Source organism: Vigna umbellata, chromosome 1, assembly GCF_029865625.1.
Source record: "Vigna umbellata cultivar VRB3 chromosome 1, Vumbellata_1.0, whole genome shotgun sequence".
NCBI classification, from domain to species: Eukaryota; Viridiplantae; Streptophyta; class Magnoliopsida; order Fabales; family Fabaceae; genus Vigna; species Vigna umbellata.
The window spans coordinates 39,413,711-39,436,737 of record NC_142165.1 but is presented as its reverse complement, the minus strand read 5'-3'; the positions used below and the strand labels follow the sequence as shown (position 1 = coordinate 39,436,737).

General features: G+C 35.7%; 5 protein-coding genes across 6 annotated transcripts; 3 read left to right on the top strand and 2 right to left on the bottom strand.

The window, feature by feature from the left end:
- Nucleotides 1-2,015: 2,015 nt before the first annotated feature.
- On the bottom strand, nt 2,016-3,043 carry LOC124831985 (Glutaredoxin family protein). Its single transcript, XM_047306092.2, has one exon. It carries the CDS (start codon nt 2,911-2,913, stop codon nt 2,053-2,055), a length of 861 nt encoding a protein of 286 aa, XP_047162048.1. The 5' UTR covers nt 2,914-3,043; the 3' UTR covers nt 2,016-2,052.
- A 1,034-nt stretch (nt 3,044-4,077) lies between these two features.
- LOC124832020 (pentatricopeptide repeat-containing protein At4g02750-like) lies at nt 4,078-7,035 on the top strand. Its single transcript, XM_047306130.2, has 2 exons — nt 4,078-5,739; nt 6,099-7,035. Exons 1-2 carry the CDS (start codon nt 4,288-4,290, stop codon nt 6,903-6,905), a joined length of 2,259 nt encoding a protein of 752 aa, XP_047162086.2. The 5' UTR covers nt 4,078-4,287; the 3' UTR covers nt 6,906-7,035.
- A 240-nt stretch (nt 7,036-7,275) lies between these two features.
- LOC124832019 (pentatricopeptide repeat-containing protein At2g01510, mitochondrial-like) lies at nt 7,276-10,819 on the top strand. The gene is made up of 2 exons (XM_047306129.2): nt 7,276-9,023; nt 9,422-10,819. The coding sequence occupies exons 1-2, from the start codon at nt 7,506-7,508 to the stop codon at nt 10,226-10,228; spliced, it is 2,325 nt and encodes a 774-aa protein (XP_047162085.2). The 5' UTR covers nt 7,276-7,505; the 3' UTR covers nt 10,229-10,819.
- Nucleotides 10,820-11,148: 329 nt separating this feature from the next.
- On the bottom strand, nt 11,149-16,069 carry LOC124832021 (mitogen-activated protein kinase 9-like). 2 transcript variants are annotated; one of them, XM_088102975.1, is made up of 11 exons: nt 15,358-16,069; nt 14,277-14,685; nt 14,071-14,198; nt 13,862-13,921; nt 13,594-13,743; nt 13,305-13,460; nt 13,082-13,219; nt 12,905-12,978; nt 12,391-12,496; nt 11,955-12,161; nt 11,149-11,645 (listed from the first exon to the last, which is right to left on the bottom strand). In XM_088102975.1, the coding sequence occupies exons 1-11, from the start codon at nt 15,604-15,606 to the stop codon at nt 11,541-11,543; spliced, it is 1,782 nt and encodes a 593-aa protein (XP_087959101.1). In that variant the 5' UTR covers nt 15,607-16,069; the 3' UTR covers nt 11,149-11,540. The 2 variants fall into 2 exon arrangements, with proteins under 2 accessions (XP_087959101.1, XP_087959100.1); XM_088102974.1 differs by having other exon boundaries at nt 11,149-11,694; nt 15,358-16,060.
- Nucleotides 16,070-19,028: 2,959 nt separating this feature from the next.
- Nucleotides 19,029-22,059, top strand: LOC124832022 (uncharacterized). Its single transcript, XM_047306132.2, has 4 exons — nt 19,029-19,267; nt 19,361-20,197; nt 21,368-21,439; nt 21,534-22,059. Exons 1-4 carry the CDS (start codon nt 19,145-19,147, stop codon nt 21,801-21,803), a joined length of 1,302 nt encoding a protein of 433 aa, XP_047162088.2. The 5' UTR covers nt 19,029-19,144; the 3' UTR covers nt 21,804-22,059.
- The last annotated feature ends 968 nt before the right edge of the window (nt 22,060-23,027 follow it).

Here is a 23,027-nt window from a genome sequence, read left to right as displayed (position 1 = left end):
ATTGGCATAAAGGCGAAGGGTATTTTTGTCCTACGAAATAAACAACGAGCCCAAAACAATATCGTACACTCGTTATAAATATCATGTCGGCAATGTGATATCCACAATTACGCTTTCTATTTTTACAGTTGTAGTGTTGGGAAGTAGATTTAAATCACATTATTTAAAACAATCATTAAAATTGCGATTCACTTAAAGAAGAAAATATATTTTGTACCAAGTTAATTTTAGTTCATCAGCTTTATGTTGTGGACTTAAATTTTTTATTTTTAATTAAATTAAATACTTTGAAAATTACCATTTATCACATGTATATATGTGCTTTCCAAAGCCCTCTTGATGGGTTAGTTAAAGACAAATTGTCATAATTTATGGCCCAATTAGGGTTAGTCAATTTAAACGAGAAATTATATGAAAAAATGGGATCCGAAATTATATATATATATACATATATGTATATATATATATATATATATTTCAACAGCAAAAGTTAAGAACGAATGTCAAATTAAAAACTATGTTTCACGAAAACCAACATTCATTTTAAGTCTATTAGTTGATGTGTTATGGTAGTCTAAGAACTACAATGGGTTATATAGGGAATTTCTTTCTGCACTCCCATGTTTTCTTCTTACACCTCTATATGTTGTAAAATTCCGATATACCCCTGTTGCAATTAATAGAATAAAGTGTAAGATTTTGTGCTCTAATTATAGTTCTGGACTGGACAACGTAGTTTTGCATTCTGAAACAAGTGTTTCAGAATATATTTTCAAATATAGAAATAACTTCTAAAATACATATTTTTAATATAATTTTGAGTTTAAAATATATTTTCAAATTTGGAAATAGTTTTTAAAATAGTCATTTTAAAATATAAAAAATTCCAGAATTGGAAATTACTTCCTAAATCAGAAATACATCTTTTAAAATAGGTTAAAAAGATTCTCGTGTAAGAAATTACAGCATTGAAACAAGAACTATAATGAAGCTAAGTGTGCTAAAGCAAAATTTAATGAAAGAATTTTTTCAGTCCTTACTTTAAAACCTACTCTACAGACATAAGGTTGTAAAAGTTATAGGTCATATTTGCTGTATCAAGTTTCATTAAGAACTAGAATGAAGCTAAGTGTACTAAAGCAAAATTTAATGAAAGAATTTTTTCAGTCCTTACTTTAAAGCCTACTCTACAAACATAAAGTTGTAAAAGTTATAGGTCATATTAGATGTATCAAATTTCATTCCAGCTTTTGGTACAAGATCATAAAAACTAACATAATGTATTTCTTTTTCGAAGTTTATCAGTACTATAACTTCATAATACTTTAATCTGACTCCTCAGTTCTTATCAATTTATTAGAAACTTTCTCATACATCAAATTTAAATAAAAAGGGAAAAAGTTGAAGTACATTGTCCAATAACATTACCTATGATAGAGACACAACAGTGAGAATACAAAATGAATAGATAGATGAATCTTTAATTTAATATCGCTTTCATTGGAATTCAAGACCAAACACATATGAAAATGCACAAACAGTGAAATTATAAATACAAATCCAGAAGCTGCAAAGCTTAACACATGCATCAAGGTTGAAGAAATTGCACACATAACAGGTAATTCCTAAACAGAGCAATGAAAACAGAACATACAGAAATTTTATTTTCTTGTTTATAACAGGACTATTAGAGAAGAATTGGTACACAGGTTTTCTACCACAACTTCAACTTTTTTGAATTATTCATTTCAATAACTTCTAGTACTGTAACTTGGTTAACATTAAATAGAATTTGTTATATATCCTGAGATACCTGTTCTTCATACAAGTCATAAAAACAATGTAGTTTTTTTATAGATACATATATGGAATGCAAGAATGTGACTACCTTTTTTCTTTTTTCTTTTTTCACATTTGCAATTCCATTTTGATTGCCTTGAAGATGATTTCAGAAAATTGTTACTGGAGGAAGCAACAAGTAAAGCAGGATCAGAAGACAGTGATTACACGAAAAGAGAGACTAAGAGTAATATTATTATGGCAGGAAAGTAATCAAGAACAAACAGGGCACAAGATCAAGCCATTTTCATTGCAATGGAGACACTTAACAACAAATACTCTTCCCCCTTCCTTAACAACACTCTTGCAACTGCCATTACAGTTGAAGCAAGGCAAGAACCTCATGTCTCCGCAACCCTCACAAACGGCACCAACCTTCTTCTTCGGCAACCCCTTAAGCAGTTCTCCGAGAATACCATCTTCGGCGACCTTCAGCATTTCCTCGGCGCCACCGATGTAGAGGCCCTTCACGAACACTCTCGGGGGAACCATCGCTTCTCTCTGCTTCCCCTTCAGCAACCCTCTCAGCTCCTCCCGGAACCCGCTGTCCATCGACACGTCACGCTCGCAGATAGCCACGCCCAAGGCCTCGAACGCCGCGCGCACCGCGTTGCACGCCTCGAACGTTTTCCGCACGCCGCGCAACGTCGTCGTGTAGATCACCACGCGGTTTTCCCCGCTCGGGGGACATATTCGCTCGAACCGGTTCGGTGGCGTTGGACCGGGTTTGGTGGGAGTGAGGAGGTTAGGGTTGGAGTTTTCTTTGGAAAAGCGGAAGCTTTCGGTGTCGAGACCGGACATGAGTTCCCATGAGTTTATGATCTCGGGTTCGGATCGGAAGGGTCTTGGTTCGGACCAAAGGGACTTGGGTTCGGAGTTTGGTTCGGAGGGGAAAAGAGAGGCTAGGGTGAAACGTGAAGGAGGTGTAGAAGGGGTGGTTGTGTGCGGTGGGTCGAGGGTGAGAAGGCCGTAGGTGGTGGAGGTGAGGGAGACGATGTGGTGGCCCAAGGCGGAGGAACCCAGTTGGGTGAATTCTTCGTCTTGGTTGAGAAGATTGGAAGAAACGCAACCCATCACTCTCTCTCTCTCTCTCTCTCTTCTCTCGGAGAATTTTGAATTTTGGTGGAATGAACTGAAACTGAAGAAAGTGAAGAAAAAGAAATGTTAGTGTAGTTTCTGCGTTTTGCAGTGATGATTGTTTATTCTTTTGAGCATTAAATTTTGTGTGCTTTTCTTCAATTTCGTTTCTTACTTTGTCGATTCAATTTTCAAACGCCGTGGGTCCCACCGAACTCGAGCGCTAAAAATTTGATGACATGACATGGGAAAAGGAGCTTTTCTTATTTAAACTCCTCGTTCCCTCCATTACATTTTTACTTATGATTCCTCGATAGAGTTTTAAATGCATAATTTGATTTCTTATTTTGGAAATGAAACAGACAATATAAACTTAGTAAAATCATATTTTTTTTCATAACCAGATTTAATTTATACAAAATAAATAATTCAAATGTAATAATTGAGATCAAATGATTAAACGACTAATTAAGGTCTAATAGTTAACTTGAATGATCAAATTAAAATATTAAGACTAAAATGTCCACATGAAAATTTAGGCTAAGAGATTGGTATCGAATAATCAACCAAATGATTGAGGTCTAATGATCAATTAGATGGTTGAGATGATGCTCGTTAACGTCTTTCACTAGTACATTGTTCATCATGTTTCTTATAATTATCATAGGTTAAAATAAATGTTTGTTTTGTCTCAAGATAAACGTCAAAATATTTCGGTGTGAGCCAGTTGAGTACTTCAATTCTCGAATAATTTTGTTTTGTGTCACTCTTCTCTCTTATCTATTTTGTCTCAAAGATCTCTCTTAAAATACCATTCCGACCATACTTACAAAAGATATTCTATACTAAAGTAAATAGGTAACTGAACTAAAAAATATTAAATACATGAATGCATGATTGAATCATACTGTAATCAGCATTAGTTAGTTGATTCATAATTATCATTAATTAAGTGTTAATGTGATGTTTATTCTAAAATAAGTCAATTAGGGATAATCTATCTAGATGATCCGTTCAATAAAAAATATAAACTTTAAAATAACATTTTTCAGATTCAGATTAAATTTATACAAAATAAATATCGAATTCATGATTGAATTACTCAAACACGCGAATATAATCTTTTAAAACATAACATGGATGGCCTGCATAGACCCTGCAAACGCAAATTAAAGAGTAAGTTATGTAAAATAACGCATCATGGTCCTGAAATGATAATCAAATAAGGACTTACGTCTCATTCATACGCTAAAAGCTGTCATAAATTTTCCTCAAACATAGCAACGTTAAACTAGAAAACAACCGTAAAATCCAAAATATATGATTCCTGGTTATTTAAAATACAATCCTATATAGTGTGACACAAAAACAATGCGCGGGAAGTTTAACTTGAGGCAGTTACACAGCAGCAACTTTCAACTTCAACAACCCTCTAATTTTCCGAAACCCCATTTGAAAGAGAAAGACTCCCACATTGTGAAATGCACCAAAGCCATCTCTACCCACATGCGCAATGGCCACTGCAACTTGGCTCTCCGAGTCTTCAACTCCATGCCGATTCGAAACTCTGTCTCTTACAACGCCATGATATCTGGGTACTTGAGGAACGCAGAGTTCTCACTTGCAAGGGACCTGTTTGATAGAATGCCCCACAAAGACTTGTTTTCCTGGAATCTAATGCTTACTGGCTACGTCAGGAACCGCAGACTCCGTGATGCTCGCGTGTTGTTTGATTCAATGCCCGAAAAGGATGTTGTTTCCTGGAATGCCATGCTGTCTGGGTATGTCCGGAGTGGGCACGCTGATGAGGCAAGGGAAGTTTTTGATGAGATGCCTCACAAGAATTCCATCTCGTGGAATGGGTTGCTTGCAGCATATGTTCGGAGTGGGAGACTCGAAGAGGCCAGTAACTTGTTTGAGTCCAGGTCAGACTGGGAATTGATTTCTTGGAATTGTTTGATGGGTGGGTATGTGAGGAGAAACATGTTAGGCGAAGCTAGGCTTCTTTTTTATCAAATGCCTATTAGGGATGTAGTTTCCTGGAATACCATGATTTCAGGTTATGCACAGGATGGAGATTTGTCGCAGGCTAGGAGATTGTTTGCGGAGTCTCCAGTAAGGGATGTTTTCACGTGGACAGCAATGGTGTATGCCTATGTGCAGAATGGAATGTTGGATGAAGCGAGGACAGTTTTCGATGAAATGCCACAGAGAATAGAGATGTCGTACAATACAATGATTGCTGGTTATGTACAATACAAGAGAGTGGACATGGCAAGAAAATTGTTTGAGGCGATGCCTTTTCCAAATATAGGTTCATGGAATATCATGATAAGCTGTTATTGTCAGGAGGGTGATGTAGCACAGGCAAGGAACTTGTTTGATAGGATGCCTGAGCATGATTCTGTATCTTGGGCAGCTATTATTGCTGGTTATGCTCAGAATGGTCACTATGAAGAAGCTATGAACATGCTTGTGGAGATGAAACGAGATGGAGAAGGTTTAAATAGATCTACCTTTTGTTGTGCGCTGAGCACATGTGCTGATATAGCTGCTTTGGAGTTAGGGAAACAAGTTCATGGACAGGTTGTGAAGACAGGGTATGAAAACGGCTGTTTAGTGGGGAATGCACTTGTTGGAATGTATTGTAAATGTGGCTGCATAGATGAAGCTTATGAAGTGTTTCAAGGAATACAACATAAAGATATCGTCTCATGGAACACAATGTTATCTGGTTATGCTAGGCATGGATTTGGCAGGCTGGCTTTAACAGTATTTGAGTCAATGATCACAGCAGGGGTTAAACCTGATGAGATTACCATGGTAAACATATTTTATGCACTTCTTGTGCATGGATAATTGTCCCTTATCTAATTGTTTTTTGCAAAAAACTTGTTTTTATCGTTTACTTTTCACTTAATTATTTTTAACTTACACAGGTTTATAAATCAATTTTCTGATAAATTTACGGTTTAATACTTAATACAGTTTCAGCTAATTAATAGTTGCTTAGGTTGCTTCTTGTTTTGTATACAAATACGATGATCATAATCATAAAGAACTAGCAAATCAATTATGAATGAGTCGTTAATTTTAGTGTTTTATCTATAATGCACTAGCTTGCCTTTTGACCCTATTCTACAAGAAAAATCATTTCGCTTCTTCTTCTAATAATATTTCAGGTTGGCGTGCTATCAGCTTGCAGTCATAATGGCTTGACAGACAGGGGTACTGAATATTTTCATTCAATGGATAAGGATTATGGTGTAAAACCAAATTCAAAACATTATACTTGCATGATCGACCTTCTTGGTAGAGCAGGTCGTCTGGAAGAAGCACAGAACATAATCAGAAACATGCCTTTCGAGCCAGATGTTGCAATATGGGGAGCTCTATTAGGTGCAAGCGGAATTCATGGCAATATGGAACTGAGTGAGAAGGCTGCTGAGATGGTTTTCAAGATGGAACCTAATAACTCGGCAACGTATGTTCTTCTTTCAAATTTATATGCAGCTTCAAAGAGATGGGTCGATGTTAGTAAAATTAGATTGAAAATGAGGGAAGTTGGTGTTCATAAAACACCAGGGTATAGTTGGGTTGAGATACATAACAAGATTCATACATTCACAGCTGGGGATTGTTTTCACCCAGAGAAACGCAGAATATATGCCTTCTTAGAAGAGTTAGATTTAAAAATGAAACAAGAAGGGTATGTTCCTGCAACAAAATTGGTCTTGCACAATGTGGAAGAGGAGGAGAAGAGGCATATGCTAAAGTATCACAGTGAGAAATTAGCTGTAGCATTTGGAATTCTGACTATTCCGGCTGGTAGACCAATACGTGTCATGAAAAACTTGCGAGTCTGTGAAGACTGTCATAATGCCATCAAACACATCTCCAAGATTGTTGGAAGGTTGATAATCGTAAGGGATTCTCATCGATTTCACCACTTCAGTGAGGGTAATTGTTCTTGTGGGGATTATTGGTGACAGTATGAAATATGACGAAAATTAACCTAATTATAAGTATAAATTGTACCCTCCCTATTGAATAAATATAAAATATTTCCAACATATTTATAATTAATATATTATGATATAATAATTTATTGTTATATATTAAGATAGTATAATATAATATTTGATATCTTTAAAATATTATAATATAATTATTGATGATCTAATACATCGAATTATTATATTTGATTATATTCCAGTAATATAATATATTTAAATATATATGAATAATCATGCTATAAAAATTTTATAAAGACATTATTTCATCAGAAAATTTTTTTAAATACACTCACTACTTAATCTCAACATATATTATCATTATTCAGATATTTTTGCTAATATAACAGGTATTCTTTTAATGGAGAAATTTAAAAGAATTATGGATATACCATGGAAAAGTTCGATCCAAGAACTGGATGATCGAAGTCTTGTTTTCTAATTTTTATCAATTTTGAGTTGAAAAACAGAAAAGTTCTGAACAGATAAAATGATCGGTATGTTCATACTTGAACAAGTTGATGCATGGTGAAGACGAAGCATAATAGCTGGGCTAGGTAGTTAGTATGGTAGCTCATGAAGACTTTCAATACAATGCACACCAACTATACCTATGTTGTGAGGCACTTGCGTATGTGTAATTCACGTTATCTTTCTACGAATAGTTTTAGGAGTAAAAGACGAAGCAGAAGCAGCAAGTCTTCATCCATCACCACCAACTCCGTCAAAGTCAAAGACCCTGCGATTTTCACATGGAACAAGGCCATATCTTCCCACATGCGCAATGGTCGCTGCGACTCTGCTCTCGGAGTCTTCAACTCCATGCCTTGCCGCAGCTCTGTCTCCTACAACGCCATGATATCTGGGTACTTGAGGAACGCAAAGTTCTCCCTCGCAAGGGAACTGTTTGATAAAATGCCTGAGAGGGACTTGTTTTCCTGGAACGTTATGCTCACTGGATATGTCAGGAACCGCAGGCTCGGAGAAGCTCGCAAGTTGTTTGACCTTATGCCTGAAAAGGATGTTTGTTCCTGGAATGCCATGTTGTCTGGGTATGCCCAGAATGGGTTTGTTGATGAGGCAAGGGAGGTTTTTAATAGGATGCCTCATAGGAATTCAATCTCCTGGAATGGGCTGCTTGCAGCTTATGTTCACAACGGGAGACTTGAGGAGGCACGGCAATTGTTTGAGTCCCAATCGAACTGGGAATTGATTTCTTGGAATTGTTTGATGGGTGGGTATGTGAAGAGAAACATGTTGGGTGATGCTAGGTTGATTTTTGACCAAATGCCTGTTAGGGATGCCATCTCCTGGAACACTATGATTTCTGGTTATGCCCAGGTTGGAGATTTGTCTCAGGCTAAGAGGTTGTTCCATGCATCTCCGGTGTGGGACGTGTTCACGTGGACGGCAATGGTTTCTGGATATGTGCAGAACGGAATGTTGGATGAAGCAAGAAAGTATTTTGATGAGATGCCTGTAAAAAATGAAATTTCATACAATGCTATGCTTGCGGGATATGTGCAAGACAAGAAAATGGACATTGCAAGGCAGTTGTTTGAGACAATGCCTTGTCGGAATATAAGTTCATGGAATACCATGATTACTGGCTATTGTCAAAATGGTGGTATAACTCAAGCTAAAAAATTGTTTGACGTGATGCCTCAGCGTGATTGTGTATCTTGGGCTGCTATCATTACTGGCTATGCTCAGAATGAACACTTTGAGGAGGCTCTTAACATGTTTGTGGAGATGAAACGAGATGGGGAAAATTCCAATAGGTCTACCTTCAGTTGTGCTTTGAGCACATGTGCTGATATTGCTGCCTTGGAGTTAGGGAAACAAGTTCATGGGCAGGTGGTGAAGGCAGGATTTGAGACTGGGTGTTTTGTGGGAAATGCGCTTCTTGGGATGTATTTTAAATGTGGCAGCACAGATGAAGCTGATAATGTGTTTGAAGGAATAGAGGAGAAAGATGTCGTCTCTTGGAACACAATGATAGCTGGTTATGCTAGGCATGGATTTGGCGGACAGGCTTTAATATTATTCGAATCAATGAAGAAAACAGGTGTTAAACCTGATGAGATTACAATGGTATGCATTCTATACATTTCATAAGCATTTAGATTTTTCATTTACAGCTTGTTGTTTGCATCTGTTTCTGTCGATTTATCCAGTTGGGTGGAAATTTGAACGGGTACCATCAGTACTTCATATTTTATCCAGTTTAGTTTCTAGGAGGTATAAGCTTGGAAAGTTTGAATCGGAAAGGTTTAGGCCGGAATTAGATTGGGCATTGGGAAGACTTCGAATTCCCTTGGACCTTTCGTTTTTCTATTTGCTTGTACAGAATCTCTCATACTCCAGAACCTGCTATCTCTCTTGATACGGAATTAATCTTGTTTGTTTCTATAAATCAGTAATGTCATGCCTTCGCTAACCCTTTTCTATTTTCTAACTTTCTGTTTATTCTTCTTCTAATTACGTTTCAGGTGGGTGTTTTATCTGCATGTAGTCATTCTGGCTTGATAGACAGGGGAACTGAATACTTTTATACAATGAATAGGGATTACAATGTAACACCAAGTTCAAAACATTATACTTGCATGATTGATCTTCTTGGAAGAGCTGGCCGCCTGGAAGAAGCAGAGAACTTAATGAGAAAAATGCCTTTTGAGCCCGGTGCTGCATCATGGGGAGCTCTATTAGGGGCAAGCCGGATTCATGGTAATATTGAACTGGGTGAGAAGGCTGCTGAGATGGTTTTTAAGATGGAACCTCACAACTCAGGGATGTATGTCCTTCTTTCAAATCTATATGCGGCTTCTGGTAGGTGGGTTGATGTTGGCAAGATGAGATCAAGAATGAAGGAAGTTGGCGTGCAGAAGGTAACTGGGTATAGTTGGGTTGAGGTACAAAACAAGATTCATATATTCGCAGTTGGGGATTGTTTCCACCCAGAAAAGGATAGAATATATGCCTTCTTAGAAGAGCTAGATTTGAAAATGAGGCGCGAGGGGTATGTTTCTTCAACAAAATTGGTTTTGCATGATGTGGAAGAGGAAGAAAAGGAGCACATGCTCAGATATCACAGTGAGAAATTGGCTGTAGCATTTGGAATCCTGACTATTCCTGCTGGCAGACCAATACGAGTCATAAAAAACTTACGAGTTTGTCAAGACTGTCACAATGCCATCAAACACATATCCAAGATCGTTGGAAGATTGATTATCTTAAGGGATTCTAACCGGTTTCACCACTTCAATGATGGTATTTGTTCCTGTGGGGATTATTGGTAAAAATGGACAGATATGGTGAAAATTAACTTAAAGAATATATATACTCTTTGGACGTATTTATGTGATTGAAGAAGTGCTGAAGCAATGTGAAGCACATTTATGTCTGTCTTGATCCACCCGAATGCATAAAACTGACAATAAGGGTGATCAGATAATCTGAATTACAAGGGCCTTACTCAGAATCACAAAGTATGATCATCTGATGGAAGTTGGAATGTGGCAGTTGTTAGAATTATATCCCAGAAAAGTTAATCAAATTGTATGACATGCAAAGAATAAATGGAAGAGTAAGCTGAATGCAGTTCACAGAATTATTTGGCAACGTGGGAATGTACTGGTACCCGATAAATCTCAACCCCCAACTAGCATGATATCAGCTCCCAACTGACATTTTTGACGTACGCTGAATGCAGTTCACAGTATTTTCTTGACCTTATTGACGTTACCTCATGGCTGCTAAGGAGTTAGGAGGTGGGACATGAAGAAGAGTGATAATAAGTTAACTTTCAATCTATCCTCAAAACACTACTCATTTCTTATTTGTATTTATTTACACAATACAATTTTTAAGTAAACAATTAATTTTTGTTATACTCTCTTGTACTTGCCTTTCATGCACTTGTTATAAAATCTGATGATAAATTATTCAACTGTTGAAAGTTTTCTGTTAAAGAAATTATTATTGAAATATTATCAGCATGCTTTGAATGGAATCTTATAGCGTGATCTACTTGAGTTTTCGACCAATCATGGTCCATTTTAATTGGTCAATGACTAATTTTACTATTTATTTATCACAGAATTTCACGAATAATTAATGATGATAAATTGCATGCCTATCTAGACCATTGTTAGATGAAGTGGATCCTTCGGCTGCTTGTCTTCCCTTTCAATCCCAGGGGGTGATTTGACCCTTGATGGATAAGAAACATCGCAATGGTTGACAATGGATGTAATGTAATCTATTTTACTCTAATTATTACAGTGGACCTACACTACTTGCCACTTGAAATGTTAGCCCAATAAAGTGCAAGCAATAGGCCTAAATTATTAGGCTAACAGTTAATATCTTTAATCAAAGTTAACAAACTTCAACTGCACACCCTACAGTAAACTGCAGAGTTTTCTTTCTTTCTAACATTATTTCCTTTCGATCTGTTTCAAATTAATAGCATAAAACATGAGTGAGTAGTATACATTGCGTTTGCCGTACACAATAAATAAATGGTTACAACAGTAACGCAAACAAAATGGCATTTGATGACTAACGAGCTTAGTCCTAAAGCGAGCTTCTTCTAGCACTAACAGTGCTTCAAACCACCATCACCACCTCTCTCTCATTGTGCAAAGAATCAGAGCATGGAAGAAGGTACGAAGCAACACCAAAACCAAAATCAAGCATGGAGGGCAGCAACATCTCTCACATCATCCATCGTCTCATCATTTATCTCCTTAATTGCCTCTTGCTAATGCAAAACAAATACACAATTACATCAATATTTTTATTAACAACACAAATTGCAACCAATTATTCCACATATTTCAAAAACTCTAACTATGAGGAAACCATTGAAGTCCAAAACCATGGTTCCAATTCTAAAGTGAAGAATTTGTTCACATGTGTGTGGTTACTAAAGAGTGGTTAGAATCTCATGTTTTTAAACCATATAACAATTTCTCTTTTAATAAAGCCATGCACTCGTGAAAAGATAGAGTAAGAAACTACCTCTGGATCTTTATTTTGTTTCACAACTACACACTTAGAAGCACTAATACTCGCACTTTTTAACAAGCTACGCGCACTGTAGTTTGATCTGGAGGTTCCATTTTGAGAACCTGTCGCATCAGACCCTGGAGGACTCTGTAGATTTGTTTCACTTGGATTTTCAATATCGTTGTGTTGTTTACTTTCATCCTTGGGAGCACAAACTCTCTCTCTGCATAAAGTGAAATTGCATATAACTCTCACAGTACCATAGAAAAGGTTCACAGACTTGTCTGCCAAACTCATCTTAGAACAGACACTAATAAACTGGACCTAAGATTAAAATCCATGAGTAATAACAAATATGAAACCAATGAAATCTCCAAAAGAACAAGACAAAGACTGTTTAATGTGCAAGTTGACAATCCAGCATTTGAACCAAATATTTAACCAAGACTTGCCTAGGTAAGGAGGCATGCTGTCTCTGCAATGGAGTGCTTCGTTCACCATTCCCATAATGCTCCTCAAGATGTGCAAACTGTCTCTTGAACCGATCAACCCCACTATGCAAAAAGATAACATAGAATTACCAACTAATTACCAAAACAATGACAGCTAACTTCAAAGAACCTCACATTCCATGTTAGAGTTCTTAGATGACATGCAGAACGTAAATGGAAAACTAGCCGTCAGAAATGTTGTATTCAGTACAAAATTTAACTCTAAGAATTAGCATTAACAACATTATATTCAAAAGGAATGAGATTTTGGAAGTATTTGCCAAAAAGTAAAATCGCAGCAACAACAACAATGCAAGGAAGGGTTCCTGTCAACAGTTATAAAATTAGGTGTTGGTAAACGTTATACAGTAAAAGTTTGCTTAGTATCTTATTTAATATTGAAGACCTACTGTTTGTCCCTTGTGACAGAACTATAAACAGTGCTTTGGATATTAATTGTAGCACATCTACCTTGGATACATGAAGCTAGTTTGATCTCCACCACGAATATGCTCTTGCAGCATTTGGGGATGGTACTCCAAAATCTGTTCACTTGAAAAATTTAAAGAATTATTATCACAGGACAAAAAAAAAGAGTAGAACACAATTGATTGAAGCAGGAGTTATATAAATGTTCTACGATCATACCTCTCGATAAATCAACTCTCTGACATCATCTTTGGTCAATTTCCTTCTCTCAAATTCAAACTCAAGTTTTGAAATGGGTAGAGTGCATGGTTCACGGTCTATGTTCGCCAAACCAATGAAGTAAGGATCAGCTAGTGCCTGGTATCACAAGCATAAGAGAAATAATGAAATATCGTCATAGGTGATTATCAATGAAATTTCCCCTTTGGGATAGGAGACCAACCTCTTCAGCTGATGGACGGTCTTTAGGATCAAATGCAAGTAGCCGTTCCAGTAACCGGAGAGCCAATGGATCTGCATTTGGAAATTTGTGGGATAGTGGAATTGGTTGCTTTTTTCTCATGCTGTTGAGATACCTTTTGGCCTTTTCATTTCGAATCTGCAAAATTAAGATTAAAAGTTTATATACTTAGAGAATATTGTATACAGTGGAGAAAGCCATAAACCATGTCACAACACAAGTCTGCCCTATTGATTTCAGAAAACTTCAAATTAGATTTTTATATACTAACCCTTGCAATGGACTCTGGAGGAGGAGTGCCAAGCAAATCAGTCATGAGATCCAATTGGTGCACAACATTTTTTCCAGGAAACAATGGCTTCCCAGTGAGCATTTCTGCAAATATGCATCCAATGCTCCATATATCAATTGCAGGAGTGTACTGCAAAAGACAAGAATTTTATAATTGGAAGCTTATTTCAACACACCAAGCATGTTCAATAGCTTCTATTGCATACTACCCAAGAAAATATGTTGTTAAAAGAAAATTAGAAGCTTGCCTTAGAAAAAAAAGAACCACATAATTCCGGTGCACGGTACCACCGAGTTGCAACATAATCCTTATTCAAAGTAGAAAAAATAAGTCAGCCACAGGTTTGTGGAGAAACCTAAATTGCAACTTACAATTTCCACCACTCTTAAAAGTCAGAAAGAACATAATTGATAAATGTAACAGTTCAACATGGCCACACAATGGTGTGCTACTCACAGTCCAGAATATAGCTGATGGAGCATCATTGAATGAAACTCGAGCAAGCCCAAAATCGCATATTTTTAGTTTGCAGTCAGCGTTAGCAAGAATATTTTTTGGCTTCAGATCACGATGAAACACGTTTGCTGCAAGAAAAAGCTACACTAGTTTAAAATCACTATCTGAAAAAAGTAAGTAAGCCAGTTCTAACAAGGATATGATACCTGTATGAATATATTTCAGGCCCCTTAGAAGTTGGTACAAGAAAAATTGATGGTGCTCGGGGGTAAGATCATCATTGGCCTTGATTACTTGATGAAGATCAGATTCCATCAACTCAAACACTACATAGATATCCCTGAACTCTCTCCGGGAAGGAGGAAGCATAATATGCTTAATTTCCACAATATCAGGATGTCTAAGCAACCGCAAGAGCTTAATTTCTCTAAGGATCCGTGTGGCATCGGATACATGCTCAAAAACATCACTAATTTTCTTGATTGCAACCCTTTCACCCGTGTGAGTATCAACGGCAGAACCCACAACACCATAACTTCCTTTTCCAACAACCTCTTGGATCTGGTATTGACTCGCCTCTCCATACTCAGTAAAAAACTCTGACTCTGGAGCACCCTGATTGATAACCATAAACCATAAGAAACATAACTTGAAGACTATAACTTATTAAACGTGCGAAATACAGAAAAAATTCATCAAGAAAGAACACAATATTCACACAAAGTAACAATGTCATGAAATTCGGTACTTTATCAACATAAGCAGAACACAAACCACACAACTATTTTTTTATTTATTTCGCACGGGTTTCCTGCATCCAGGAAATCTTGTCCCGATAATATCACATGTTAAACGTGGATATTTCTTTCTCAACAGGGATTCAAATCTTGTCTCATCTTGATCCAAGAAATCACTCATTTTTGGTTCGTACACCCTCATCTAGCCAGTACTATAAGAAAAGTGGCCCGGAAAGGAATTAATCAATATCATGCCAAACTATGCCTCTTCTCTTTTGCATCAGGTAATTACTGAAATCTTGTCAGAGAGAGAGAGAGAGAGAGAGAGAGAGAGAGAGAGAGAAAGACAAAAGGGTACAACCAAATTGATCCGGCAAACCTCAAGACAAAAACAGCGATCACACAAGAAGATAAAGGGGTGGATTGCAAAAAGATAAAAAGCGAAACTTGAGCAGTACCCAACAGAAGAAGTGAAACAGAAAATGAAAAGACAAGAGAAAAAAGATGGCACTAAGAAAAAAGAGGAGATGGGGGCGATGAAAAAGAGAACCTTTTTGTGATGATCCATAGAAGAGGGTCTGAAGGGGATTTGTGCGGGAACTTTGATGGGCTTCAAGGTAGAGAAATCGAAATCAGGGTCAACAAGGTGGTCGTGGTTGGGAATGGAAGCCAACTGCGCGCGCAAATCTCTCACGTAGACGCGGCTATTGTTGGCATTGTTTTGATTTTCAGCAGAGCTAGAAGCGCGTCGTTGAAACAATCTTCGAATCCCTTCCACGAGCGTTCCTCCACCACCCATGTATCTCAGTACATAGATTATTACCACTACACTCTTTCTTTGATCGCCTTTGACTCAATGCAACGCCCCCACACACTCTCCTCTATGCTTTTCTCCTTCTCTCTGCTTCTCCAACTCCTCCCGACCAAACCAACCCCCTTTTATTTATTATTTTTTATTATTATCTCTGCTACGTTTTTTAATCTCATTGTTCAACGCCCCTGCTTTACTTTTTCGGTTTATCTCCCTCCTCTTTTTTTCCAAAAATGTACTTTATTATTATTATTTATTCATTTATCTTTTTTCTCTCTTTTTCTATCGTCAGCGTTCACACACCCACTATGATTGGCCGGTGCAATACATAACAGAGAGAAAGATCACAGCTTTATGTAAGATAATTAAGGGTATGCTGTCTTCGACAGACAGAGATCATAGGAGTGTCTTACATGGTTTTGGCATGCGTGTTAACGTGGTAATTACTTGCTTGCCTTTGAGAAGAAGGATGAATGTTGTAATGACGTGACGTGTGAATGAGGTGTTAGGGACAAAGGATCAGGATTCCCACTTGGATTTTGTTCACAGATTGATTATTGCATATTCCGATCTTTCTTAATCATTGTTAGCCAAAATTTTCTTTTACATTCTACTAATTAAGAAGATAATAAATACTAAAATAATGGAATGTTTAGAATTATAATAAAAATATGCTACTAATGTTAAACATTTTATCTTTTAATAAAAGTTGTTTCTAGTTTCTATATATATATATATATATATATATATATATATATATATATATATATATATATATATATATATATATATATATATATATATATATATATATATATATTACTAAATCACAGCTATAATATATATTAAATTAAAACAAAAAGAATGTCAAAGAGAGGATAAAATTTAAATAATAAAAGAATGCATTAGGTGACCATATAACATGATTGACAGGTAGTGTTTGGTATAAAAATTGAATAAATGAAGTTATTTAATCGGACACATTTCTGATAAGTCCAATCCAATTTTGAAACGAATTGCCATAAAGATTCATAAAGCACACTTACCCACATGAAACTGAATGATTTTTTTTTTCAAAATAAATTAAGGTTTTATGTTATTTAATCTAGATGTAGATGATGAATGATTATCTTACCTAAAATTTTGTATTTTTTCTTTTTTATCTTAATAAAAATTTATGTGATTGAAAATTATTAATGAAGCTCAAGACGTTAATTAATAGAAAAAATTTACATATTAAATATTAATACCATTTTAAATTAATATTTGAATTATTTTGGGCCATTTATGTTTTATGTTTTACTATTAATAATTAATACATTAATTAACTATGTTTCATACAATTTGGTAATAGATACAAAATTACACAAGAAAATAACTTAAATCTATAATTTATCTGTTAAAGTTACATGGAAATAAACACATTTTTGGATACTTAATTATGATTTTAATAAAGAAGCGTTATTTTAACGAAGGATTTGTGTGATTAACTAATGGTTAGTCTAAATGAGATAACGGTGATTTATTTTATATTTTTACATAGTCACCCAACAAACAGAATTAAATCTGAAAAATTAGACTAATAGTTTTTAAAATTTTTATTATAAAATAATTATTAAACCGTTTTTTCTTCTCGTGTTGATAGGAAAATATTTAAATATCTTCTGCCACCACTGGACTGCATTATTATCAATAGCTATTTATAGAGAGTATTTTATATGGGACAGTTGTATTTTAACTTCACAATTTTTGTTATTATCATTTCACACTATCTATTATTATTATTTATTTATTTTTCAAAAAGATTAAAATCAACTTTTGAAAAAATTGTTTTATTCTTGTAAAATTTATTAAAAAAATATTTTATTCTTGTAAAATTAACTTTTATCTGTTAAGAAAATTCTGAAAAATATTATGTATTATTTTAAAAGTTTTTTAAGGTTGTTTTTTGCACACCCCGTATCTTCCATCTCCACTCCTGTACAATTCTTCAGCCCAATGTTAAACTTCTTCCAAGCCAGAAAAATATATTTTTTTAAATACACAAGCCAAAAATTTAGGAAATATAAGAAGAAAGCCCAAATGAAGTCCAAATATGAAATTTTAATCAAATTATCAAATTTAACCGTTATCAATGGTAAGAAAATACTAACAATGAATAAAATAGTATGACTTGTGAATGCTGTCATTTCACCCATGCATAAAAAAAAGTAATAAACTAATAAGCCAAGAGATGAAAATTTTATATGTTAACCAAATTAAAATTTAAAAAGTATTGTTCTCTTTGCGTATAGAGTTTTTGTGCACATAAATACTACATAATTCACAATCACATTGATTATAAATACAGAAAATTTGTTGTAATAACAAATTTTTATAATTTTATTTGTGTGTCGCATGGGAAGATTACACACTTTACAATCACAGATTGATTACACATTTAAAAAAAATGGTGTAAATTTATACTTAAGCTGGTATTTACATTTTTTATTGATGTGTATAGTTGAAATTTTCATTTTTGATGTAATTTCACACTTTAACCAATCAGTTTTTGTATTCTCTCTGACATTTACTACTATGTAAAAAATTATAATATTGAGGGTGTAATTTTTTGTACTTAATAACACAATAATGCAAGCATCATGTTTAATTTTATTTATTTGATCTTTTTTAAGATACAATTGATATTACATATAATAATCTTTCTTTCAACAATTATCCCACTAAAAAGCATATTCATTAATAAACAAACTCATTAATAATGACTTCACTCACTTAATTTCCATAGTAAGATAATCATGCAACTTACATTTTTTTTAACAATTATTCTTTTAAGAATTAAACTTATAGTCTTACTCTAAAAATGATACACATTATTAGATATAAGATAACAAAATACAAACTTGACTAAAGTTAAAAAAAACAATAAATAACAATATAAGACTGTTATTAATATCCACACACCTCTGAAAATATTTAACTACATTATAATAGATATGAAATAAATTCAAAATCAATATATAACTTATGCACATTTGTAAAAAGATAACTTAATTTAGAAAATTGTATCAAATTTTGAAAAATCTTGTCATTAATAAGAAAAGGACTTGCCCTAAACAAGGTTTATAATAAGAAAATGGATAAATTAATGGTAATACATTATTTATTTCTAATAAATTTTATTTTAAATATAATTGGATAAATAGGGTGAAACACATAATCAAGTTTAGCGGTAAATTCAAGACGGGACCAACATCACTCAGCAGATCTAAAGTGGAAGTAAAAAGTGCTGTAAGAAACTAATTTAAAAGCTTGTAAAAGAAATCAACGGATAGAAGAATATCGATCTAAAAAAATCAAGGGTGGAGAATGCTCGAATGTTGACATAAGGTGGTTTAGGACTCTATGCAGACAGCATTGAGCCAGTGAGTCTCTGTTTCACAAAAACGCATCTATCAAATGACCTAACTCCTCTCATTTCTCATATCTATTTCTCTCTCATAAATCTATTTCTCTCCCTTCCTCCATGGACCCAACTTCCGACACTCCGCCTCCGCCTACGGCCGTCCCCTTCACGGCGGAACTCAACAACCACGTCCCCACCACGACTGAGGTTAACTCCATTCCCAACCACCCGCCTTATGACGAGGTACCTTTACCGGTTAATCTGAATATGTTTATTTGTTTTGGTGAAATTGACAGACACTAACATGGGACTAACAACTGTGTGATGTTGTCTCAGATGATATACACAGCTATTGGAGCTCTCAAAGAGAAAAATGGGTCGAGCAAGCGTGCCATAGGAAAGTACATCCAGCAAGTGTACAAGAACCTTCCTACCACTCACTCTGCTCTTCTCACTCATCACCTCAACCGTTTGAGATCAGTTAACCTTCTTGTCATGGTCAAAAAATCCTATAAGCTCCCTGGATCTGATAATACTCCACCGTCTCCTCCCTCTCAAGTTCAAAAGACCCGCGGCAGGCCTCCCAAACTGAAACCCCAGCCCACTGCCGACCCTGTCTGGGCTTCTCTTGGCCTGTCCGACGACCCTACTCCTGCTTCTGCTCCTCAATCCGAGAAAAGAGGTCCGGGTCGTCCCAGAAAGATTATAGGCGTGAGCCCGGGCTCCGCAACTTCGCCTGCTCGAAGGGGCCGCCCACCGGGCTCTTCTGGGAAATCTAAGGTGTCAAGGAGGGTCGGGCGTCCTCCCAAGCCCAAATCGGTCTCGGGGATCTCCAGCGGGCTCAAACGACGGGGCCGCCCGCCTAAAGCCAAATCAAACATCTCCGTAATTCCCTTTGCAGCTCCGGTTGCTCCTGGTCAGCCCACTGTACAACCCATCATTCCAGCCCCTTCTGTGCCCAATGGGTTCCCCAGGCCCAGAGGACGTCCCAGAAAGATTGTTCCTGCCGGTGGTGCTACACTGCTCACTCTCACCGCTGACGGTGGTGCAGGTGCAGCCCGAGGCCGCGGACGGCCACGCGGAGTCTTTTCTGTGGTTAGGGCCGGTAGGCTCCAGAAGCTCGCAGTTGGAAGGGGTCAGAATCCTGCAAGAAGGCCGGTGGGCCGCCCTAAAGTAATATCATTTTTGTTTCTTAATATCAGCTCTTGAAGTTCTTGTTTTTTTTTATGGCATGACACCTATATGTTTTTCTCATCTTTCCAAGAGAAGCATAGATGCATTTACAGCTTATTTATAGTTATGATTATTTTGGGGTGTGTGATACTTTAAGTACTGACTAGATTGAATATTGAATGCCTAAGTTAATTGAAATAACTATTTTTGTAAACAATTCCTTGTGGATGAAAATGTAGAGGAAAATATATTGTTTTAATGTGTGATTTTGCAACAAAGATTCTGGGCTATTTTTGTATATGCATTTTATATTAATCAAGCAGAGAGGAAAAAATTATCTCTATTGCTTTGAATTTTATCCTATTTTTGCCTAACTGGTAACCATTTGAATGTAAAACATGCTTTCCTTTTTTCACAATTCATATAGTATTTTTGTTGTTGTTTGAGGGTGTACGTGTACGAAATAGATTAGGAGGATCGTATGTTAGCATGCTTGTCTTGTAATGCGTTCTTCTAAGTGGTCCGTACGAGTTTCGATGTCGTTTGTTTTGATTAGAATTGCCATGCAGAAGTTAATTTTCTTTTATTATAATGACATCTTTCTGAAGTGATATTTGAAGCTTTTTATTCCCATCAGAGTTGCCTTCTGCAGTAAATGGAGAATGTGCATGTTACTTTTGCTGACTATTTATTTTAGATTTCGGTGAAGTTAATTTTGAACTTGGACATGATTGACACGTGTACTTTAAATGTGAATAGAAATTGATTTTATTTTATTTTTAGAACAAAATTAGTAATTTTAGTGAATTTTTAAAAAATTGCTTTTCAAAATATAATTATGTGAATAAATTCTTTTAACAGTAAATCTTCTAAAACTAGTTTTTCTAAAATACTAGTTGAATGAAGCCTTTGTGGATTGATATAACATTACAGTATCATTCTTCTATTATGGGGGAGGTGGACTTTGGATTGGAGATTGAAAATATCTGGATTATTTAATATAGAATATAGAATATAGTAACATGTTTGAGATTTTTAATTATCTTTTGTTCTTATATTCTGAAAAAAAAATTCTTTTTTTGAATTTAAGTTACATATCTTTTCTCGCTTAGATCAGATATACCTAATAGTGAAAATTGTTCTTGAGTTGCTTCATTGCCTGTGAAACAGGGATCAACTGCTGCTGCAATCAGTGCACATAAGACTGCTAATGAAGATCTAAGGAAGAAGCTTGAACACTTTGTGAGTTGAAACTGTCTTCCATTTCAATGTTGAATTGTTTATCTTATTTTTTATAGGAATTATATTTCATACCTCTCTGGTGTTTAATTTACAGCAAACCAAAGTGAAGGAATCTCTTGGCATGCTTAAACCGTACTTCAACCATGAAAGTCCAGTCACTGCAATTGCAGCAATTCAAGAGCTGGAAGTGCTGTCAACTTTGGATCTTAAGGCAGCATTGAGGGATGAGACTCAGCAACAGCCAGAGCCACTGCCACTGCCGCAGACACAGGTTTATGAACAGCAATATCCCCCACAGGTGCCGCAACAGCCACAGCTGCAGGAATTTTTTCAAACACATGCATCAGCTCAAAGCGAGGCTTGAATTTGATGGAGAGCTTGTACAAGTGTTTTTAACTAGGCACAAGACGTGAAAGACGTGTAAAGGGTGTAGGAAGTAGCAGAAAAACTGATTTCTCTGAGACTGGAATGACTGTGCATTTTAGTTTGTTTTCTCTAGTTTGACCTATGAAGCATAACTAGCAGCGGGTACTGATGATTCTGTTGTTATTTAAACTTGTTGTTTTTCGACTTTTACAGTTTCATTTAGTCACATTAATTTGTGTTTTGACGCCTTTTAATTGTTATTCTCCCTGTCTACTGCTTCGGTGCTTGCTATTTCTCATTATGGAGTACTTATGTTGTGTGAAATTTTAGCAGTTATTATTGTCTCTTAACACTGTTGGATAGACCTAATGAAAGATTCAAATCGAATGATCCTCTCCAACGGGAGTTTTTCATAAAGGTAAATATCTACCTAGTCTTAGTGTTTCGAGCATGAGAGTCGAGATTAACGATTTATTATCGTATGAGTTGATAGTGATTCAAATGTTAGTTTTTCTGTTATCATTTATCCTTATCCTTTGTCCAGTTATGTTTGGAGGTTAGATGTTAAAGTGTTAAAATTAGTAAAGATTCCACAGGCTATTAAAGTGTATTAATTAATGGGTATTAAATGTTATTATCTACTTTTTTATCCCAAACATATATTTACATAATGGACTTTGGATTAGTAATAGCCTAATTACACTTCAATTGATAATAATCATACTTTGTCCAATTAATAATAATCATATTTTGTCAAGCATGTTGGTCACAACACGGTCTCAAGAGTAGGATGTGGTCATATCTGTGACATGGTTGATCGTTTGGAATATTCGGTCGATGATTGACCGGATGGTCATACGGTATACAAGTCTCCCAAATGTGAGCTTATCACGATAAATGAAGAGGTTTGTGATGGAGCCTGCTGCATTCGGGGGGTGCTATGGTCTTTATGACCGCTCGTATGACTAGTCAGAACCGCTCAGTGTGGTTCATAAGAATATAATTGTTGATGGGAGAGTTATAACCGTTGGGATAAAGACATGTGGCATATTGATCTTTGTGTGCTCCAAGAAACGAAGAGTCGCACGTTGAGGATCGTCAGATCTGGCTCGATCCGATGATTGAGGATGGCCGGTTATGATATCCCTTTTATTATAAATAGTGATGAACCTTAACATCATTTTCAAAAACTACTCTCCATCTTTCTCCAAGAACTGAGTTT